This window comes from Chamaea fasciata, unplaced genomic scaffold (genome assembly GCF_029207755.1).
Source record: "Chamaea fasciata isolate MVZ Bird 193981 ecotype frontalis unplaced genomic scaffold, bChaFas1.0.hap1 SCAF_8, whole genome shotgun sequence".
In the NCBI taxonomy this organism is placed as follows: domain Eukaryota; kingdom Metazoa; phylum Chordata; class Aves; order Passeriformes; family Sylviidae; genus Chamaea; species Chamaea fasciata.
In genome coordinates, this window is record NW_027094093.1 from 22192563 (window position 1) to 22213420 (window position 20858).

Below are 20858 nucleotides of genomic sequence, written 5' to 3' on the forward strand. Positions count from 1 at the left end.
AATGTAATGACCTTAACATAAGAATATTATTTACTTAGACAACCCCCAATTCCCTGAATCTCCATAGCGAATATTCTAAAATTCTTTTACAGTCAGCTACTGATTTATTTGAAGATTTTGAATCTCCATAAATTCAGTCTTCTTAGAGTGTACATTTGCATTTGTTTTTCAGAATCAACAGCACATAGAAGAGAGTCAAACAGGATGGGCAGGCGGGGTAGGTTTTCTTGTTGTGCTCTATTTTAATTCAGTTAAAATCTACAGCTTCCTGCATCTTCCCATCAGTGTTTTGAAACATGAAGCACCCTTCTGAGACATACATCTCTACTGCTTAGACTTGTTGCACTGTAGGACTGAGACATTTAATGCTGTGCTAGATGTAGTATCTGGCTACCTCCTCTCTAAATTTAAAAACCTATTTCTGTCGGACCAACTGACTAGACAGGAAAGTTGGTCAAGACAGAAATTAACGAAGGGAGGACAGTAATGAAAAGAAGTTGATTTATAGTGCAGTGTAATCTTTAGAAGCATTCTGGAGCCTAAGAATAGATACCAAATTCCTCCGGTGACACTAAGGCAAGGGATAAAATCAGCTATCACAGTATCTTAGGAATAAAACCTGTCCGCTCAGAACAGTTTTAGTGCCATATCTTCAGCTAAGGAGGAACCTTCAAGGTAAGATAACCTACTTAGAATGGCAGGTGATACTTCTCTGGAGTTACCTCTTAGCAGAAGATGTTTTCTCTGCCCAGTAACCCTCGACAACCATCTACCTTTGAAAACTTGCAGTAAAAACAAATCACGAGGAAATTTTAAGAGCATGACATCAAGTATTTACAGTCATATGTAGTGTTGCTTATATTTACTCTCAGGCAGGGGAAGTTGACAGAATCAAGTGGGTGAACCTCACACTGCCTGAATATCCTGTAGTGGACTTAACAATGAGCTTCAATTTTCAGTGCACTGTCCCTAAAGAGATGTTTTAATGTGAAGATCATATATTTACAAGGATTAGTTATTTTACTTTGTCCTTTTCTTTTCTTTTCTTTTCTTTTCTTTTCTTTTCTTTTCTTTTCTTTTCCTTTTTTTTTTTTTTCTGACACTTCATTTGAGGTTCTGATGACAGATTTTTATTAGAGCTAAAGAATTTGCACACATGCATAAATCCCAGCTTTTGCCTTTATGGGCTTTCAAGTATTAGGAATCACAGATACAGTCTCCAGGAGAATTTAACTTGTGGTCACAAGTCCTAGTTGAGCTTGAGTTAATATTATTCAAAAGTTATACTCAGGAATGTTTGACTATGTTTGACGTACTTGCAGGTTGTTCCTATTGTCTTCATGTTTTGAAAACAAGGTACAGTTGCAGTATTTCAACCTTGACTGACAATTTTAGTAAAGAAGTGGTTGTTTGAAAGGAAGTAAAAGTTGAATGATCTTATCTGGAATAATCTGTTCTTTAAAATTAGTGGAATAGTATGGGAAACTTTAGATATCCGTGTCTTTGATGCTATGCTTGCTCAGTGAAACAGCCAAACTTTGAGGTCCACAGAATATTCAGTCTGGCACCATTCATGAATATTAGCTTTATTCAGAAACTTACTTGTTAAAAATAATTTCTGCCTGTTTTACAATAACTAAAGAAAGGTCATTCAGAATATACAAAATATTTCACTTACAAGTAGAGAGCTCACATTTGTGGTGTTCTTGAGATATCTATAGTATCAGTTTAAGAAATCTAAAATGAGAGAAATTGTAATGTGATCACAGGGAGATCAAATATCACAGGTACAAACTTGTGCAAAGTAGTTTGTCCCATTTGAACTGATTAAAATAGTCTGTAGTCTTGTTACTTTTAGCATGTGTTGTATAATCTGCTAAACAGCCTGGACAATCTCGTGTCTCATCTACTGTTTTTCTTCCATTGTTTCAGTTCTTTGTTTCTGCACCATATTTTACATCGGACAGCAGTTCATACTACAAAATTTTTAGTGACAAAAATGGTTATAAGCATATTCATTACATCAATGGCTCTGTGGTAAGTCAAGCAAAGTGTTTTACATTGATGTACTGTCCTGTAAGAATTCTACAGTATTCAGTAACTTAAGTGTCTTGCTACACAGGAGAATGCAATCCAAATTACAAGTGGAGAATGGGAAGCAATATACATTTTCAGAGTAACAAATGATGCAATGTAAGTGTCATGAAGAAAAAAGCTTGTGATTGTTGTCAGTAAAAGCAACACTTAATCATTTGAACACCGTTTGTTGACTCATCAGATTATAATTAGGTGTAATCTGTTTTTTATCTGAATACATCCACAACAAATTTGCATGCTGAGGTACTGCATAGGTTTGTAAACATCATTTACTTATGAAAGATTCTTAGCAAATTGCCCTCAATTTTCTATTTATTTTTATCACCCATCTTTGAGAGGATTATTTAAAAACACTTAATTTAATCATGTGATTAACCCTCACACAATTTGAAGTTACTTGTCTTTTTATGATCTCTCATTCAGTTTACTGTATAGACAGAAACAGTTTACATAATTGGAGGGATTAACTCATAAGAATTAAGATAGAACTCCTATTTATATGGCTTATGTGTCACCTAATCATAGTCTGAGCAAAGATTTATTAAAATGAAAGGTATATAAGCTTAACTACTCTTCCATCACATGCAGAAATCTCAAAAAGTCTAAATTAACTTCCAAGACAGCTTTTCATCTTGATGCTCGTTCATAGGTCATCACTTTATGGATTATTTATTAACATATAAATGAATTTGCAGCTTCTATTCGAGCAATGAATTTGAAGGCTATCCAGGAAGAAGGAATATTTACAAGTAAGTGTTCTCAACAGTATCTTAATGATAGTAGGTTAATAGAAGATGTCTGGATTTGTCAATAAAACAATTTGGTTTCAAGATGTTTAATGTGTAATTTCACAAGCTATTTTAACTAAATCTTAACCTCAGATTCTGTCTGATAATTGAGGAGAAATTACATCTAACATTTAAATATACTCTTGGGAAAAATTAGTAAAAAGACCAAGTGTTTATTTTTAAAGTAATTTCTGAAAGTACAGGGCCTGCATTCAAGAATATGAGACAAACACATGTTACGTTAATTTTAGCAAAATAACCATTGCTTTGTTTGATTTTTCTCTTAGAATCAGCATTGGAAGTAAACCTATGAGAAAACAATGCATTACCTGCAATTTAAGAAAAGAGAGATGTCAGTATTATACAGCAAGATTCAGTGAACGTTCTAAGTATTATGCCTTGATTTGTTATGGTAAGTATGGCATGGAAGCAAACATATAATCAGTTGTTCTTTAAAATTTATCAGCACTGTAGTTAAAACTGGTTATCCCAAATGATTTTTGTATGACTCACAGAAATTTCACAATAACCAGGAAAGATTTCCAGAGACTTCCCATGTTCAAAAATTTTGTGAAGATGTTTCAGTAAATACAGATATATTCAGGATTTTCTTACTTTTTTAAAAAAAGCTTGGGGTTTTGAGAATTAAAAACAAATTTGTGAATGTCCTTTATGCCACAAAACAGATTTCAATCCAGCTCATGAAAGCCATGTTTTTTCTTGCAGCAGCCAGAGCAGGATTTAGAAACATACACTGTTTTTCAGTTTATGTCATCAAAGTTAGCTGTTAGAAACTACTTTGCTGTGTTTCCCAGTTGAAATTATTAAGACCTGTGTCAGCCATAAATGTCGGCTATTTAGCACCTGAGAACATTTTTATTTACTGATCTAAGAAAAATTCAGTTCTAGATATGTGATCGTTGAATCTGCTTGCAAGACACAAGTATTAAATGACGTCTTAGCTTTTTTGTAATAAATTAGGTGACTTCAGTGATCTGAGGTTTCATCCACTGCTGTACTCAAAAAACAGTGACATCACAATCTAAAAACTAGAGGAAGAGTATCCAAGGTTTTCCTTTTGTTTACTTCTTGTAAAGTTTGCTGTTCTCGTGATTCTGCACTGACTGATCAGCTGAAAAGTTCCTTAGAACTTCTGTTGAGCAGAGAACCAAATGTAGCAAATAACAACACCTTTCAATCATTCTTGCACAAAATAGTCAGTAAGGTCGTCACCATGTGAAAGGCACTCACCTTCACAAATACGATGAGACATGTTCTCAGAAGAATGTTTCACATTGGTAATTCTGCATTCACCTTATGTAATCACATCTCAGGTATTAACTAGATGTCACTTCATCTCTTGGGAGGAAGCGTTAGTAGATTTAAAGTTGCTTCTATAACGTTTGCTAAGCAATGCCTGTGTATGTGCAAGTCCTTGTACACACAGTACCTTATGTATTGCAGCAGGGATTAATGAGTTATACAACAGAGAAGATTCAGATTTCTGCATCAAATTTGAGCTCTTGAACTCCTGTCAGTTATCAATTTTAATGTAATACACAATGCATCACCCAATTCCAGCCTCAAACTGTAAACTTTTATCATTCTTACAACAGGTCCTGGGATTCCCATTTCTACTCTTTTTGAGAACCATGGTGATAGAGGTACCGCAAGTATCCTGCCTATTTCTGAGCAATTGGTATACTCCTTTACCTCTAATCCAGATCAAGGTCTTCTAATGCAATACTTAGGATTGTGGTCAAGAAGCCTTTCATCTTGTTTGGTATTAAAATAACTAGTGTCTCTCTAGATTTGTTCATTAGTAAAATCCAAACGTGAATGAACACACCAAAGTGTTTATCTCAGTTCCTGAGTCCAGCACTTTTGTAGCATCCTGCTGTTTTTCCTGTTTACACACTGTAGATAAAATGAACATGGGCAACCCTTTGTCTACCAAATTTTGAGTCAAACTTTGTAGAAAACATTATTGTGATTTCCAGAATATTCCTTTTCACATTTGGATGAACACAAGGTTTTCTTTTTCATGAGGCAACTCTACCTTATACAAAAGACAATAGTGTACTATTTAGAGTTTACAGTTTGACCTATTTTGCTGTACTAATTAGAACTTGGATCAATTACTTTCTCTTCAGCCATCAGTAGAGATGCTGGAGAAGAGGAGAAGCTCTTTCAGATGATCAGTTCAAATAACTGCTTCAGACAAGGTGTAATTACTGATACAAAGTGTGATCTTCAGCAAGAAACATTCAGAGCCCTTATTCTTTAAGTAGCCTTTTAGTGAAGACTGCAACCAAGCCAAGCAGGAACTTTCTAACTAAGAAAGTATTAATTGTTCTGCAGTGAATCTTGTCTCTCTGTCCCTTGTTTTTTTTCCTAAAAGTTCTTCTCCATCTTTAAGCCTTCAGTTCCTGGAATGTTATGAAAGCTAGCATGGTTCTCTATAAACTTCAGTGATTTGGCATTCCCTTCCTTCCCCAATTATCAGTGGAAATGAGCTGGTAGGTGTAATGGTCCTTACAGTTCAGCTTGCATTGATAACTCACTGTTAACTGAGTGATGTCTGACCAAAAGACACACAAAAACATAAGGAAGACAAATGCCGCAATATTGTTAAACTAACTTAATCCATGGTGATTCTGTAGAAGTCAGCGAATTGCAACATCATGATATTTAGACTCCAGTAGTAGTTGGAACATCTTATTTTATAACCACTTAAAAATTTTTGCAAATAGAAAACCTAGGTTAACATGTCTATTGCAGTTATGGTATAGAAACACTGTATTCCGGTATTTCTTTTGCAGAAGGTTTAAATAGATTTAAAGGTTTAAATACAGAGCACGCATGGATTTTTTTTATATATATTTAATCCATTGTTATAGCGCTCTGTTTTTCCTGATTCACTGTTACCTTTGAATAAAGGGCCCCTACTGTCTTATCAAACTATCACTATTTGAAACTATGCACTGTTTGAAATGCATACTGCCAACTGCAGTTGTGTGTTTCTTAATCTCTCTGCAACAAAGAACAATTTCCTGTAATGGATTTTTGCCACTGGTTTCATCATGCCTCCCTCTTCTGTGCTGTTATTCTCAGGAATAAAAACAAATTCAGGCTTCTCTTTGACTTCTTCATTACCTTTTTTGAATTAATTTTCCTTCAGTTCCTTGCTTTCATAATCTCTTCTGTGGTGCAAAACTATTTTTAGTACATCCATTTTCGTTGCAGTTGGCAGCATTTTGAAACTATATCACCCATGAATTTTAGTAGGAGACAGTTAAACTGACATAGATCAGTTTGGAAGTTCCTTCCAGGATGCCTACAATTCAGTTGTGGTGATGGGGAAGTTTCAGGAGTTTTGAGGAGAAGGATGAAAAAGGGTTCAGCTGAGTTTGCATGAGCATCCAAAGGCAGAATGATCTTTCAACCATAAAAAAACCCACTTGAATCTGCAAAACTTGTCAAGAGTACTTTGAAAGAACAAATTCCGGTATTATATTTCTGGCATGTCCTAAGCACTACCTAGCTCAATATATGTTGAGAGAAGAATACTTCTTGTACTTTTTTGAACATTTCCAGAAAGAAGGAGGAGGAAAAGGTAAAGGAAAAGAGAAAAATCTCCTGCAGTTTTAAAAGCTTCTTTCATTCTGAAAGTGAAGCTAAAAGTCACAGATTTCCATTAAGTTTCCGATATTCTTCATCCCTCACTACTCATGGGAAAACACAAAAATAAACAGGACCCAATGGGTTTATAATACACAGTTCTGCAGTCTGTTCTGTAAGTTAATTAAATTTTAAATAGTAATTTTTAAATTATGTAACTGTAAATCTGGTCTAAAACAAGTAAGACAATAAATGTTAGTATTGTTTAGATTTTAAAAAAAAATAATAAAAGAAAAAAAAAAGGTTTACTAAGTGAGCAGTAATAAGGACAGTGAGATGGTAAGTCTGGTGTCTTTGGGTAGGAACGTATCATACACTGGTTGAGTGAAGGTTTGCCATAACCCCTGGAGAAAATGAATTTCATGTATTACCCAGAAACAAGACATTCCCTAAGGACCATGTGCTTGACCACACTGCCCAAGGGTCTCAGAGGTTAAACTGATGTTAGTCTGATAAGCAAGAGAGGAGATACAGGAGATAGAGGACTGTGTTTTGCTCAGTGCCATGAATTTTGCATTTCTAGCTCCCCCATTTTACAAGACTGGGATGAGGGATCTGCAGGAGAAAGCTGTTTCTTCTTAACATGCGGGACTCTAACACTCAGAGGCAACATGTGAAATGATTTGCATTGCAAAATGTACATCCTATAAAAATCTAACGAGTATTTGTGCACTGCAATACCAGTGCTTTTCTTTCATTTAGCTATGTGATCAAGCTCAATTAGAAGTGTCTGAGTGGATTTCATTACTCTGCTTGTAAAATTCACAGATTTTCTTTCTGTTCTAATAACTCAAAGTAAAGGAATTTTAATTACTGAAGAGAAATTAACAATAAATCAGTTAATAATTCAGGCATTTCTTTTACTTAGAGCTCAGAGTATTGGAAGACAATTGGGAATTGCAGTCTGCTTTGCAAGAGATCAGACTGCCAAAAGAAGAAATTAATAAGCTTGAAGTGGATGGTATAAGTAAGAATTACATGTATTTATTGTACTTTTTATACTTACTATTTCAATATTTTCCCCTAATTTTGTTATAGTAAATATTGTCTTTCTGTAGAACAAAGTTGTTGGCCTGTCAGATTGGAAAGAAGAGGCCTGGTTCTGCCTTGTTCAGTAACAGCTAATTTGTCTGTGCCTTAGGGTATCTCTCAATAAAATAGTAGTTAAAATAAATTTGTTTCACAACACAAGTTTTAAAAAAAATCTTTAGGCATATTGGTAAGGAGTTTAAATATTTTATTAAAAAATATAATATGGTGGTAATAAAAGAGGAAATGTAAACTGCTGTTCAGGTGTTACGCATTATATCGACATTGGTTGCATTGTTCTTTTCAGTAGTGACTTACCAACAGTATCCCATAGTAATAAATCAGTGTAAAGTTTCCAAAACTAGTATCTGATAATCTTAAAACTGTTATGCTTTTCTAAGCACCTAAAAAAACTGAGAACCTAGACTTTTGTGAAGTACTAATTTAATGCATAGCAAAATTAAAGTAAATGTGGGTTTCTTCAAAGCTGTTCTTCAACAGCTCAATATAAACATTTAATTGCATCAGTTCTGTGATTCACAGTTCGTGCTTTGTGTACTTTGTGCTGATTCATGTTCATATACTGTTACACCAGACTCTGGATTATGCCTAGAGGAGTCATTTCAACCATTAAGAATGTTATTTTAATTTGTCTTTTCTAGCTTTGTGGTACAAAATGCTTCTACCTCCACAGTTCGATAGATCCAAGAAGTACCCTCTGCTTATTCAGGTGTATGTAGCTCTTCCTTCCTTTGAATGTTGTTGTTTTTTAGAAAACATACTTTTTCTAATTTAATAAAACCTGAGACATTTGCAACATTTTATAAAACAAAACTTCTTAGTTCTGTTTCATTTGTTGTGGTTTTTTCAGTGTATTTCTGGAATGGAAATTCATTCCAATGGAGATTGATAAGGATTTTAATGTTAATCTTAGCATGGTAAGGATTACCGTTCTCTCAGAGAAAGAGAACGGCTAAAATCATGTGGGCTACTCCTAGTAGATGTTAGCTCTGTTGCTGTTTCTGTTTATCATGTGACAGTCTGAAAGTATTGATTTCAGCTTTGCTAATATGAAAAAATATAAGAGCCTGCTTCATTTTTGAAGAAGAAAAGAAAACTAAGCCATGTGGACTTGCATGTTAAGAGCATTTGACATAATTTATTGCAGGCAGAAAAGGCAATAAAAATTGCAGTGGTGAAAGAAAGAAAAAAAAGATGCAGAAAGAAGGGCTGAATGGGTGTAATAAACTTCACATCATTTTTTATTAACAAATGAGGATCCAAAGGTCCAAGAATGCTAAATATGTTTGAAGTTTAGAGTAGAAGAGTCCTGTCCTTGAGGTCAAATGTTTAATTTGCATTAGGCCATTCTCAAGAGGAATGCCTCTGTATTGCTCAGCTATGTGAGGTGTGTTCTGCCCGCAGCTCCAACAGCACATGATATTCCCTAGTGAAACAAATAAGGTCTGGGGATAGCCAAAAAGTGTAAGGAGCTGTATTTCTTTTTCTCGTTTTTCTTTGGCATTGCTGACTGCATGTGGAAATCAAATGCAAAAAAGCAGAAAAGCACCAAAAAGGGCTGTTACTCCTAAGAAATTTGGAGAGAGCAAAGAACAGAATATTTAAGGGATGATTCTTCCAAGGATTTCCCTTAGTACAAGCAGCTGATACTGCACCACTTAGTCTGAGCTGAAACTAATTATTTGCCTTAGGAATGAGACTTAAATGATTAAAATGGATTTTAGAAAATAGTAGTAGAACTGTTTGTCTACTGAGGTCTCTGAACCAGAGTCATGTAGCAAAATACATGGGGAGAAAATGTTATCAGTAGCAACAGGTATAGTCCAGTGTCCAATAACCATTTATAAATTTGTAAGTATGAGTTGAAAATGTGTGAATTTTCATCCTCAGGTATGGAGGACCTTGCAGTCAGAATGTAAAGGAAACCTTTAGCATTAGCTGGATAACCTACCTTGCAAGCAAAGAGGGAATTATTGTTGCTCTGGTGGATGGCAGAGGAACAGCTTATCAAGGTGACAAGATTTTGCATGCAGTATATCGAAGACTTGGAGTCTATGAAGTTGAGGACCAAATCACAGCAGTTAAGTAAGTAGATTATCTCCCTGTATAGCTGCTGTATTTGCATACCAAGAAGTAGTAAGGTGAAAGAAATATTGAATTCTCAGCCTTTCTTCTGAAGCCCTGAGGTCTCCAGAATATAAGACAAAAACATTTGTAAAAATAAAATATTAGTGTTTGCTTGATATCAGTGAGGTTTTTTCTGGTATATTAAGTCCATATACCACTAAGTCCAGATTTGGACCTCAGCACTTGAATTGCATAAGACAATCATCAGAGGCTTCAATCCTAAGCCTAAAGAAATACAATTGTCAGTGGCGAGAGGTAAGCCAATTATCCATTTTTCTGAAGTTACTTCCTATAGGGCAAGCCTACTTCAGTGACCATAGAGATTAGCCAGAGATGCATGGGGATTTATCTCACTGATTACCTAAAGGTCAAATGAGAAGTTTGTAGTGAAACTGAACCTGACACAAATGTCCTACAGGTCGATGAGTCACAAACTTGCATTCCATGCTGTTGTAGGATAGTAAAGTACAACAGAAAGTACCTGAGGTCCCCTGATAAGTGCTCCCCAACAGCTGCTCCTCCGCATGAAAACATGTAAAAGTGTTCCAGGGGAAACCTATTCCCTATGTCAAGATTTTGGGAGGAAGTGAAAGCTGAAGATTGCAAAGAAAGGTTGTCTGGTTTATTTTACAGATGCAGTAGCACTGCTGAAGTGAGCATTTGAGGAAGTGTTAGTTTGAACTCCAAAGAGATATCTGCAGGGCAGGAATTTAGCCTAGCCTTTTGGTGTGGAATTTGGCCCATCAGAGTATGGATCGATTTCCAGGTGCAACAGTAAACACCCTATTTCCTCCAGACTTGACTAAGATACTCGTGTATCTTAGGTGGAAATTGGATGTAGCAACCCAGGTTTTCACAGCTTTCTCTGCTTGTTTGAGAGCACTGCCTGTACTTACAGGTGTATGTGAGGAGGATATCTGTTCCTTCCCCTTTCTGCTTTGTGATAATTCATTTCCTCTTCAATGTTATAAATCTAAATTCACCATTATCCTTTTCAGTGATAAATGAAATAGAATAGCTGTATATCATGTCAAGTTTTTTTATTATTCTATTATTTTATTTTCTATCTTGAAACTTCTAGGAGGAGTGACATACTTCAAAATATCACAAGAATACTTCTATTTTATTCTGAATTGTCACTCAAACATAGAATATCAGAGGGAACCTAAACTGAATCTGCAGTTGCAAAATCTGCTGAGAATAGGCCATGAAAAAATGACCTCAGACTTCACACTTCCCAGTTTTCTGTCAGCACCTAGACTAAATTTTTGTTCAGTTAAATGTAGTGCATTCCATCTTCCTGATCTAACACATGGATTAAGATGCATGATTTTTGGAGAGCCTCTATACTCTAGTGGGAAGTTCCTGGAGGGGCTTTTACTGTAGGTGGAACCCCCAGGATTAAGACAGTAATATAACAAAGGTGAGTAATTTTTTGGCTTTTCTGACTCTGTCCCACCCAGATAGTATCCCACATTTTGGGTGTTGTCAACTCACTTGGGTTTGTTCTAGTAAATAAGGCTACTATGTGTCCTGATGTGTATTTGAACCTGTTGTGTTTATCTGCCACTCTCAACCCTTTGTGGTCTTTTGCCTCACCCTCTTTTGCTAATACATCTTTAGAAATGCAGTCTGCACACTCTGATGCAGGATATTTGTAGGAGACCTAGTATTTATGGTTCTCTTTGACCTGTTCGACTCTTGAGAGCATAAGTTTTGCACCTTTTATACATTTCAAGCTTATTACCTACTTGGAGTGTTAGTAGATGATTCGTTCATTATTATTTTTTATTAAAGTAGACACAAGAACTTTTTACTTTTCAGGCACATAAAACAAAAGCTTATTTCTCCAGGGAACCCCTAATCTCCTCAGAAGTAGATACTGTTCCTCTAGAGAAATCGAAGTATTGACTCACTGTGACATCAGTCAATGTTAATGGCAATCCAACACCTTTGGCTCTAAAGCAGTGAAAATGATCCTCATCCACGGGAATAAAAATTATTATGACGAAAGTATTAATTTCAGTATTTTTTATTCTTTCAGGAAAAATTCTGCCTCTTCCCTTTCAACACCTATTGATTGAATAGTTGATGTTTTGTAGAAATCAGGCAGGCTATGTTGATTGTCAGTTTGCTCAAATTGGTGGGATATTTGGGAAAAAAGTGAAAGAAAAACTATTTTTTGCTAATTTGTCATTGTACTAGCCATTTTTTGGTAATAATAATCCATTTATTGCTGTGATTTTATTTTCACAGAAAATTTATAGAAATGGGCTTTATTGATGAGAAACGAATAGCAATATGGGGCTGGGTAAGTGATTGGAGTTTTTACATCAATCTTTAAATAATCCTGCAGTATGATTTTTTTTTTTTAATTCTTCCTGGTTCTGTATTAAATATGTTTAAAATTTCTTCTGCAAATGTGTGATGGTGTTGTCAAAGGGGATGGTTCCTGCTGGTACTTATATACATGCAATTGCAACAGTACAAGCCCCCAAAAATGAATCTTTGGCATCTCAAGAGGGAATTTTGAAAAGCTCATGTCTAATACATTGTTTGGACTGGAAGTTAAGCCAAATTAAGACATTTCATTTGGCTTTACTTTTAACTTAGGGACTTACTAGCATGGTGTCAAAATTCAAGTATTTTCCTTTCTGATCTGAGATTAAAATAGTGAGAAAAGTCCTATGACTATCTCTCATCAGAAAATGTGACCCCTGCATCATCCTGAATCACTGTGTACTTGGCTGGCTTTGCAGTGGTCATCAGGGATGAATTTGAGGGGTTTACAACATTGACAGCTTCACCAAGACATGGAAAAATTTGGCCAGTATCAGAGTCAAAACATGGAAAAATTGGACAGTATGGGAGTCATTCCAAATTATTAGCCAGTCTATTTTTCATCTTTGCTTTTTTCATTTATTTGTCGTTGTGATGCTCCCAGAACCTTTAATAGCCAGATGTATTGCCTGATCTTAGACAGCACATGAGCAGAATTGCTAAAATCTTTCTATGAAGCTTCTACCAACCAATATTGAAGTTACTTTGGTACAGTTACTACCGTAACAGCAGAATAAAAAGGATACCATATGGTGAAATTAAGTGACACAGACACTTAGAAGTGAATAATTCTCAAGTGACATTATGTAATTTAAGGCCTCAAGAAAATATTTTCTTTTTTAAAGCACATGATATTTTATTTCACCACAGTGTTTCCAGAACCAAGTAAGAGCTTGGACACATTGTATTCCAGTAGTGGATATAATATTAAAATAAAGGCACTACTGGCAAACCTATTAGTCTTTTTTTCCTATTTATTTCCAATTTATTATGCCATTTCCTGGTCTGTAAGCTTTGAAAGGAGTTGAAAGGTGTTTCCTTATTTATAGGCTGCAGCTTGGCAAGTGTGCATGAACTCGTGCTCAGACTCATCAAACTCTTCTAGACGGCAAAAGCTCTTAAATAACCACTAAAGTAATTTGGGTTGTGAACTCTCGCTCTTGGCCTGTTACAGTGAATATATTTATCTGCCCAATCCTAATCCCTTACTTTTTAGCTTTGTGGACTGATTTTTTAGAAGATCAAATGAGCAAATCAGATGAGTTGGAAAAATTCTATGTATTACTGTTTCTACTACTATATCGCTCACTATCATTTCAAGCTGAAAAGTCAAGAGGATGGACTAACTTAAATTCTGTACCAAAAAAAATATTTAATTCTGCTTATTTCCCTTAGTCTTTAATATGCTACTAAAGTAATCTTCAGAATTTTTCATGACACACCATATTTTTATCCCTTTCTTCATTCCAAAGTAAACAGAAATCCATTCTTTTGCAAAGACCTCATAGGAGTTTTCCCAACCTCAGTTCTACATCCTGTGGAGAGCCAAACCAAAGGCTTTTTATTTACATTATTTTCCTGTCTCAGCAACTAGCCCCATTCAGTTTCATGGATTTATTCCTATATCCAGGCTTACTTACTTGCTTTACCCTTCTTAACAGCCATGAATTTATTCTTCCTTTCTGGGTCCCAGTTTGAGGAATCAGGCCAGAAAGTACTAGGAACAGTGGCAGGCAGCAGGGAGGAGTTGCTCCGTGCTGAAGTAGATGACCATATTAGTACTGACGATTGAGTTGGTTCAATATGCTAATCATTAGCAAAAATTAGGTTGTTTTTTAAGGGAGGGAAAAACCCTCTAATCTTTTCTTGGAGGTGCACCTTGAAAAGATGAGAGGCAATGAAAACAAGCTGCCAGAAGGAAAGTTTCTGTTTGGTTTTAGGAAAAATAAATAAAGACAACATTGCTCACTGTTGAAGCAGATTGAGTGGAGAGGATGTGTTCTCTGGATGTGACTGTGATCGGTATCATTTACATTTTAAGTTAGCCCTGCTTTGAGCTATAGGTTGCATTGAATTACCATGGAGGATGCTACCAAATTAATTTCCCTGTGATTGTAAGTGGTAATAAAAGCAGTATCCTGTGATAAACATTGAAGAAGTAGCAAAAAAATAAGTGATTTGATCAAATTGTCTAATCTCTCTGACAAGAAATTACATGAGATCTGTTTGATATCAATAAATTAATTTCAAAAAACCTCAACCTTTTGTTACTTTGTTCTCCATGCATTCAAAGCCAATTAGTTAATTTGGAAGTAACTTATATGAGTTTGATTCAGAAAACAGAATGATACTTCACCAGCAATTTTAAACTGTCTGTGATTTCCTCCTAGTCCTATGGTGGCTATGTAACTTCTTTGGCACTTGGATCTGGCAGTGGAGTATTTAAATGCGGAATGGCTGTGGCTCCTGTTTCTAGCTGGGAATATTACGGTATGGAAACTTGTCATAAATACTGACTTGGAAAGCAAGACGTAGCATTTAATGACTTCTTAAATTAAATCATTGCAGGAGACTGACAATTTGAAACATAAAGACATTCAAATTACCTAGATTTAAAACTTTTAAGACCTTAAGTTTAATGTTTTTCTTGCTGAAAATAACTGAGTGCAACTGGCAGTTTGGAACTGACTTTGTCACAAAGAAGGTATGTCTGGATAATTCCATATGCACTTCTGTAACAGTAAGTGTATAAAGCCCTCTCAATAAACTGCTATTAAGGAGTGATCTGCCTAAAAATCCTGTTAAAACCTTTTCACTGAATTCAGAAACAGCTGAACTGATTTATCTGCCAGTAACAGAATCATAATACATTTCAACTTCTGACACCACAGATGACCTGTGTCAGGAATCAGTATTTCTAATGACTGCAAAATTGTTTCCAGAAAGCAGTGAAAAAGAGGACTATTGTGTTCGGTATATTTTTTTTTAATTAAATACTTTTCCCTTTAAATGTTTCTCAGCCAAACCTGCTGTATTGTTGTGTTACAATACATACTTTTATTAATGTTTATGGAATTAGGCTCCAAACTGTTGAGTGGAAACAACATTGGGAGTATATTCCCAAGGCCTTCCTGTGTGAATAAAGCAGGCACATACCCATACTTGCCGACCTGTTAAGCTTTTGGCATGGTGTTAAGGAACCTTAGTGTAAAAAAAAAAATCATGGCATGAATATTTTCAATGAGTAAAATGTAACACTTCGAACACATTTACTTAGCATATGGTCGTTTTCAAAGAAGTCTTGGTTATGAGAAAATTTTTGGTTAAATGGGAAAGATTCCTTCCCTGACTGCTAGCACAGACATTCCTTGTATTTGTGGTGTTTTGCAAACAAAGGGGAAAATATTTGTATGACACAGGAAGCATAGTCTTCGTGTTTTCATTGGCATCAAGATTTTTTAAGACATTTTTACTCATGATCACAAAATTATTTCCAGAATGCAGGCATAGAGCACTGCTTTTGCAAAAGTCCCTTAATAAAAGACAGATTATAAAAATTTGTCACAGCATCACAATTCAAATGAAGTTTTTAAGTTCAAGCAGATTAGACCTGCAACATTGCAATTTCTACGTCAGCTGAATTTTCAGGTGGCAATTAAAGAATCTTGCTGAAAACACACTGTAAAATCCAACAGGCAAATGTACCTCCACTAAGGAAGGAAGGAAACAAGGAAGTCATGAGTCATAAGTTTTGGCAAACAGATCATGTTAACATTAGGGTGAACTGTGTTAGGGGCAAAACTACAGGATGTTACATCCTTGAGTCTCTGAGTAGTATCAGTATGTCAGAGGATGTACTGGTCCCTAGAGCTTCTAAATTCTGTCCAACCCTCTTTTAGATGCACAGATGAGATTCTGGACCATAATCTTTTGTCAGAGGCTGTCTCACCCCCCTCTAGTTTTAGTGAGAGCTAATAACAACTGAACAGTAACAAGATGGAAAGAAAGATTTCATTCAGGGACAATGTATAGTTAAAAGCATTATATCTGTGACTGTTTTATTAAAATTTATTTAAATTCATCTGCTTTTCCTTCCTCAATAATTGACAAGCTGAATCTTCCACTCAGTCATTATAATGCAATTCTGCTGACCTCTGTGGACTTGTTGTAGCTCTATTGGTAGAAGAGAGTGGAAAAATTGGCTCAGAATACTGTAGAAATGCCAGCCATTCAGAAAGAGTCTATTTTATTGAAAACTTGAGCCCGATATGGTTGTTTGACACTGTGTTGACAACAGATATTGCACATTTTCTGTTTTCATGGAATGATAAAGGATTTTGATAAAAGATAGGCTACTTAAATTATTTTGCTGCTTATATTACAAATTATCTTAAGAAGCCTTGCTTGGCTGATCTGGGAGATACAGTACACATCTTTAGCTCTCAGTGGTAGCACATGTAAATGATACATAACAAACTATGGGAACAAGAATATATTGATTAATTTTCTTTTCCTGGGAGGATTCTCATTTCTATATTTTAATAAAATTTTTCTAATACAGTGTATCAAACTGGAGAAAATAGAAAATCTCAATTCCTTAATGATTACAATGGCCATCACCTGTCTTTTGAGAGGGAAAGATTACAGCTCTTTTTTGTCAGAAAGCCCTGACTCCCTTAAATAAATAAAATCCTTTTAATACTGCGGCTTGACTGCTCAATATGTGTCAGTTACTCTTTCAAGGCAAGGTCATAAAGAAAGTAATCTGGTAGTAGCAGCTACTGTCAGTTTTCCATAAATTTTCATAACAGCTCCTAGTGAAAGTACAAATACTGAGGCAGTTCAAAGAGAGATGTTTCTACTGATTTCTTGGTGATGGATACTATTCAGTTATTCACATTTATTTTGTCAAATCTGTTTTCAGACTTTGTTGTAGTTAGGAAAAGGAATTGAACAGAGACCTGAAAAGCAATGGACCACCTTTTCAATTCATGCCTGCATCCTTTCCTGCTCCCCCTAGTTGCTGCATATATATATTCAGTAGGAAAAGGACAACACACCTATCCATATTTACTGTTAATACACATACAAATCCTCAGCTCCTCTTTTAAAGGTGTCAGAATTAGTCTGTGTCATCTTTCCACCATGCACCTTTATTGCCTCATTGCGTTATTAAACTGACTTCTGGAGTTCAACCCAATAGCATAAAGTGTTATCAATTAATTACCTTTATCCACAAAACCTAGATGAGTATAAAACCACTGTTTCTCCAAAGATGTTTTGGAGAACAGTAAATAATTAGCCTTTGTAGTTGATTTTTAAAATATGTTTAAATTTGGTGTGTTATGAGGAAACTAAGAACAGACACAGTTAAACATAATTTAATTTCCTATGTGTCACTGAAGCCACAAAATATCTGCACTTTCTTTATCTGTAGCTTTTTTTCTTCTTTAATTTCAGCATCGATCTACACAGAACGATTTATGGGTCTTCCTATAAAGTCTGATAATCTTGAGCACTATAAGGTGAGAATTCTGTTTCTCTGCTGATCTGCCTTAAATTTGAATCACAATTCCATGGATAAGTGGAACTGTGAAGAAAGTGGCCCAGCAGCTCTCATGGTACAGTTCTTTTGTAGCAAAGCTACTGCCATGAAATTCTTATATACAGAATTAACTGTGGGTTTGTATTTATAAATCCCAAAAATGCTAAATGGAAGTCCTTATTTTCTTACTTGGACAAGTCAGACTGTTCTGCCAGTGCAAACCATTAGCCTAGAAACGAACTCAAGTGAGAGGGATTAAAACATTGATATTGATAACGTTTTGGTTGGTACTGCTAAGATGTGGTATGCAAACTGCTTCATGCAAATTTAGCCCTCTGATAATAAGACATTAAGCATACTAAATGATCAGAGCATCTTCCCCTACCTAGAACAAATTGCCATTCTTTTCTTCACATTGATAGGAAGTCTGTAGTTTTCTCTAGCAGCACACACACACCAGCGCTGGATATGGAGAGGCCTGAATTAACATCTAAAGAACTTAGTGGAAACACTCCTGTTAAAGATTTGGATCGTGTTCTCAGTATGTATTTCCATCCCAACTCAAAGAACAGAAATGCTCAATACCAAACAGGCCTAGTAGAGCTGTCTGGGTAGCCAGGAATTAGAGCATTCTGGGAATTACATGATTCGAACTGTTCTTTGTATGAATTGGCCCCTAGAAAAGACACTAAATATCAGATCTGTTTCTGATGGTGTAGAGACATTTGTGGTAGCACAGAAAGCTACCTGCTGCAAGGCAAGCTTGCACAAGGACCTTTTATGGGCAGATACTATCAATATGGCACAGATTAATACTTTTTCTCCTGCTAGTGCTTTTCAGAATACATGCAAATAATGTAAGAAAAAAAACAGTATTTATTTATTTATAGGTATTCTTGTCCTGAAGCCAAAGTCACAGATCACAGATGCACAGAATCATTTAGTTTGGAAAAGACTTCTGAGATCATCAGGTCCAGCCATTAACCTTAAACTGCCAAGTGCACCACTAAACCATGTCCCCAAGTGCCACATCTACACATCTTTTAAATACCTTCCCGGATGGTGACTCAATCAACTGCCCTGAGCAGTTTGTTCCAGTGCCTGACAACCCTTTCCATGAAGAAATGTTTCCTCATATCCAGTCTAAACCTCCTCTGGCACAATTTAAGGCCGTTTCCTCTTGTCCAGTTGATTGTTGTCTGGGACAAGAGGCCAACCCCCACCTGGCTAAAACATACTTTCAAGGAGTCATAGTGAATGTTAAGGTCCCTCCCGAGCCTCCTCTTCTCTCTGGCTAAACACCCTCAGCCATTCCTCAGAGGAATCACTCTTCAGACTCTTCCCAGCTCCGTGGCCCTTCTCAGGAGACATTCCAGCACCTCAATGTCTTTCTTGGGCCCAAAACTGAACACAGGATTCGAGGTGTGGCCTCACTAGTGGCCAGTACAGGGGGATGACCACTTCTCTGGTCTTGTCAGCCACACTGCTTTTGGTACAGGCCAGGATGGCTCAGGCCTTCTTGGCCACCTGGGCATGCAATGGCTCATCTTCAGCTGCTGTCAACCAATACCCACAGGTCTGTTTCTACCAGAGAACTTTCCAGCCACCCTTCCACATGGCCCCTTGTGCTGCATAGGGGTGGTTGTGATACAAGAGCAGGACAAAACACTTTGCCTTTTTGAGCCACAGGCTTTGGGTCATTGATCCAGATTGTTCAGATCCCTCTGTAGAGACTGATGTGTCTGTGTGTATGTATAAATATATATGTGTGTGTGTGTGTGTGTGTGTGTGTGTGTGTATACAGCCATGTACATGGTTTCTATTGTAATCTCAAATTGATATGAAGTCACTGCTGTCATGTCAGTTCAACTGTTTGATTGTTTTTCTACTAGGTAATGAAAGCCTTTCAGCACTATAAATAAGTGGTTTAAATTGAAGTTGCTGAACTGTTCTTTTTTCCTCTCAACAGAATTCAACTGTGATGGCAAGAGCAAAGAATTTCCAAAACGTAGAGTATCTTCTCATCCATGGAACAGCAGATGGTGAGGTTTGCAAATGGCAGAACAAACACAGAGCCAGAATCACTTTGTTTGAAAAACATTAAGCATCTATCTTTGATTGGGTCAGGACTTAGATCTTTGGTAGATTTCCATATGACCTATCATAAGATGCTTACTCATTCTTAGTAATGTCAACTGTATCACTTGATAATTAGTGGACACAGCTAAATGCACTATAACTTTATGCTTTGTGGTATTAACACGTTTCAACAATCTTTTTTTTTTTCTTTTTAGATAACGTACATTTTCAGAACTCAGCACAAATTGCAAAAGCTCTGGTTAATGCACAGGTGGATTTCCAGGCAATGGTAAATAACAGACTATTGTTCATTTTGAAAAGTGGTTCGTAACTTTATCAATAAGCTCATCTGACATTTGGCAGTGTTTTTAACAACCCTGTTCAACTGAACATGCTTCAAAATTTGGCAATTGCTAGTGCATTTGTTATTCTTCATAAACAACTTCTCAATTTCTTCCCCAAATTATTTGCCTGCTCTTTTTTTTTCCCCGTTGCCCTTTGGATGCTAGCAGGAGTTTCCTCTTGTCAAGAATAACTTGGAGGCTTTTAAAATGAGCTAGGGAGAAGAATAAGAATCCAGCCTCCTTATGAGTGTTTTTGATACCTGGTAAAGGAGGAAGATCAAAGAACTGAGTTCTGGGGCCAAATTGTCACTGGTTGTGGTAGATTCTATCTTGAATTGGACTTGCCTGCCACAGGCATGAAGTGAAACAAGCAAAAAGGGTGTAAGGCCTCCAAATATATATCCAGAATCAGCAAAAAAAAGTTCTCTGAAAAGCTTGCATAGCAGGTACAGGCAAAGAGAGAAACACATAAGCAAGAGGTTGCAGGATATAAAGGAGAAATAAACAGGAAATGTAGATCTGATTTATTTGCTGACCTCTGCTTCCAAACCATTTTCTCAGAGCTAATAACCAAAGTATTTGCCTGCTATCAAACATACTAGCCTTCTGCCTGAGTCTGGCTTCACAGGGCCGTGAACTCCACCAAAAGGGATGACAGGGGTTTGTAGGTCCTTTTGTGTATTACACATTTTCTGCCTCCTCTGCTGATCTTTAGCACATCTGGGTTATATCTTAAGTATCTGGAATACTGTGTGCAGTTGGAGTCATTCTGGTTCAGGTACAGTGGGATGGCAGATATTTCTGAGT

General features: G+C 36.2%; 1 protein-coding gene across 1 annotated transcript in view; it reads left to right on the top strand.

Annotated features, from left to right (window-relative positions):
* The window catches only part of FAP (fibroblast activation protein alpha), a 39328-nt gene that overhangs the window by 15389 nt on the left and 3081 nt on the right, over positions 1–20858 (top strand). The window contains exons 12-25 of the mRNA XM_066190049.1: positions 173–217; positions 1933–2037; positions 2123–2193; positions 2793–2846; positions 3173–3297; positions 4502–4549; positions 7435–7533; positions 8258–8327; positions 9507–9701; positions 12000–12054; positions 14474–14573; positions 17544–17608; positions 19598–19670; positions 19923–19996. Of these exons, the coding sequence (XP_066046146.1) occupies positions 173–217; positions 1933–2037; positions 2123–2193; positions 2793–2846; positions 3173–3297; positions 4502–4549; positions 7435–7533; positions 8258–8327; positions 9507–9701; positions 12000–12054; positions 14474–14573; positions 17544–17608; positions 19598–19670; positions 19923–19996 (1179 nt within the window). The remainder of the gene's footprint in view (positions 1–172; positions 218–1932; positions 2038–2122; positions 2194–2792; positions 2847–3172; positions 3298–4501; positions 4550–7434; positions 7534–8257; positions 8328–9506; positions 9702–11999; positions 12055–14473; positions 14574–17543; positions 17609–19597; positions 19671–19922; positions 19997–20858) is intronic.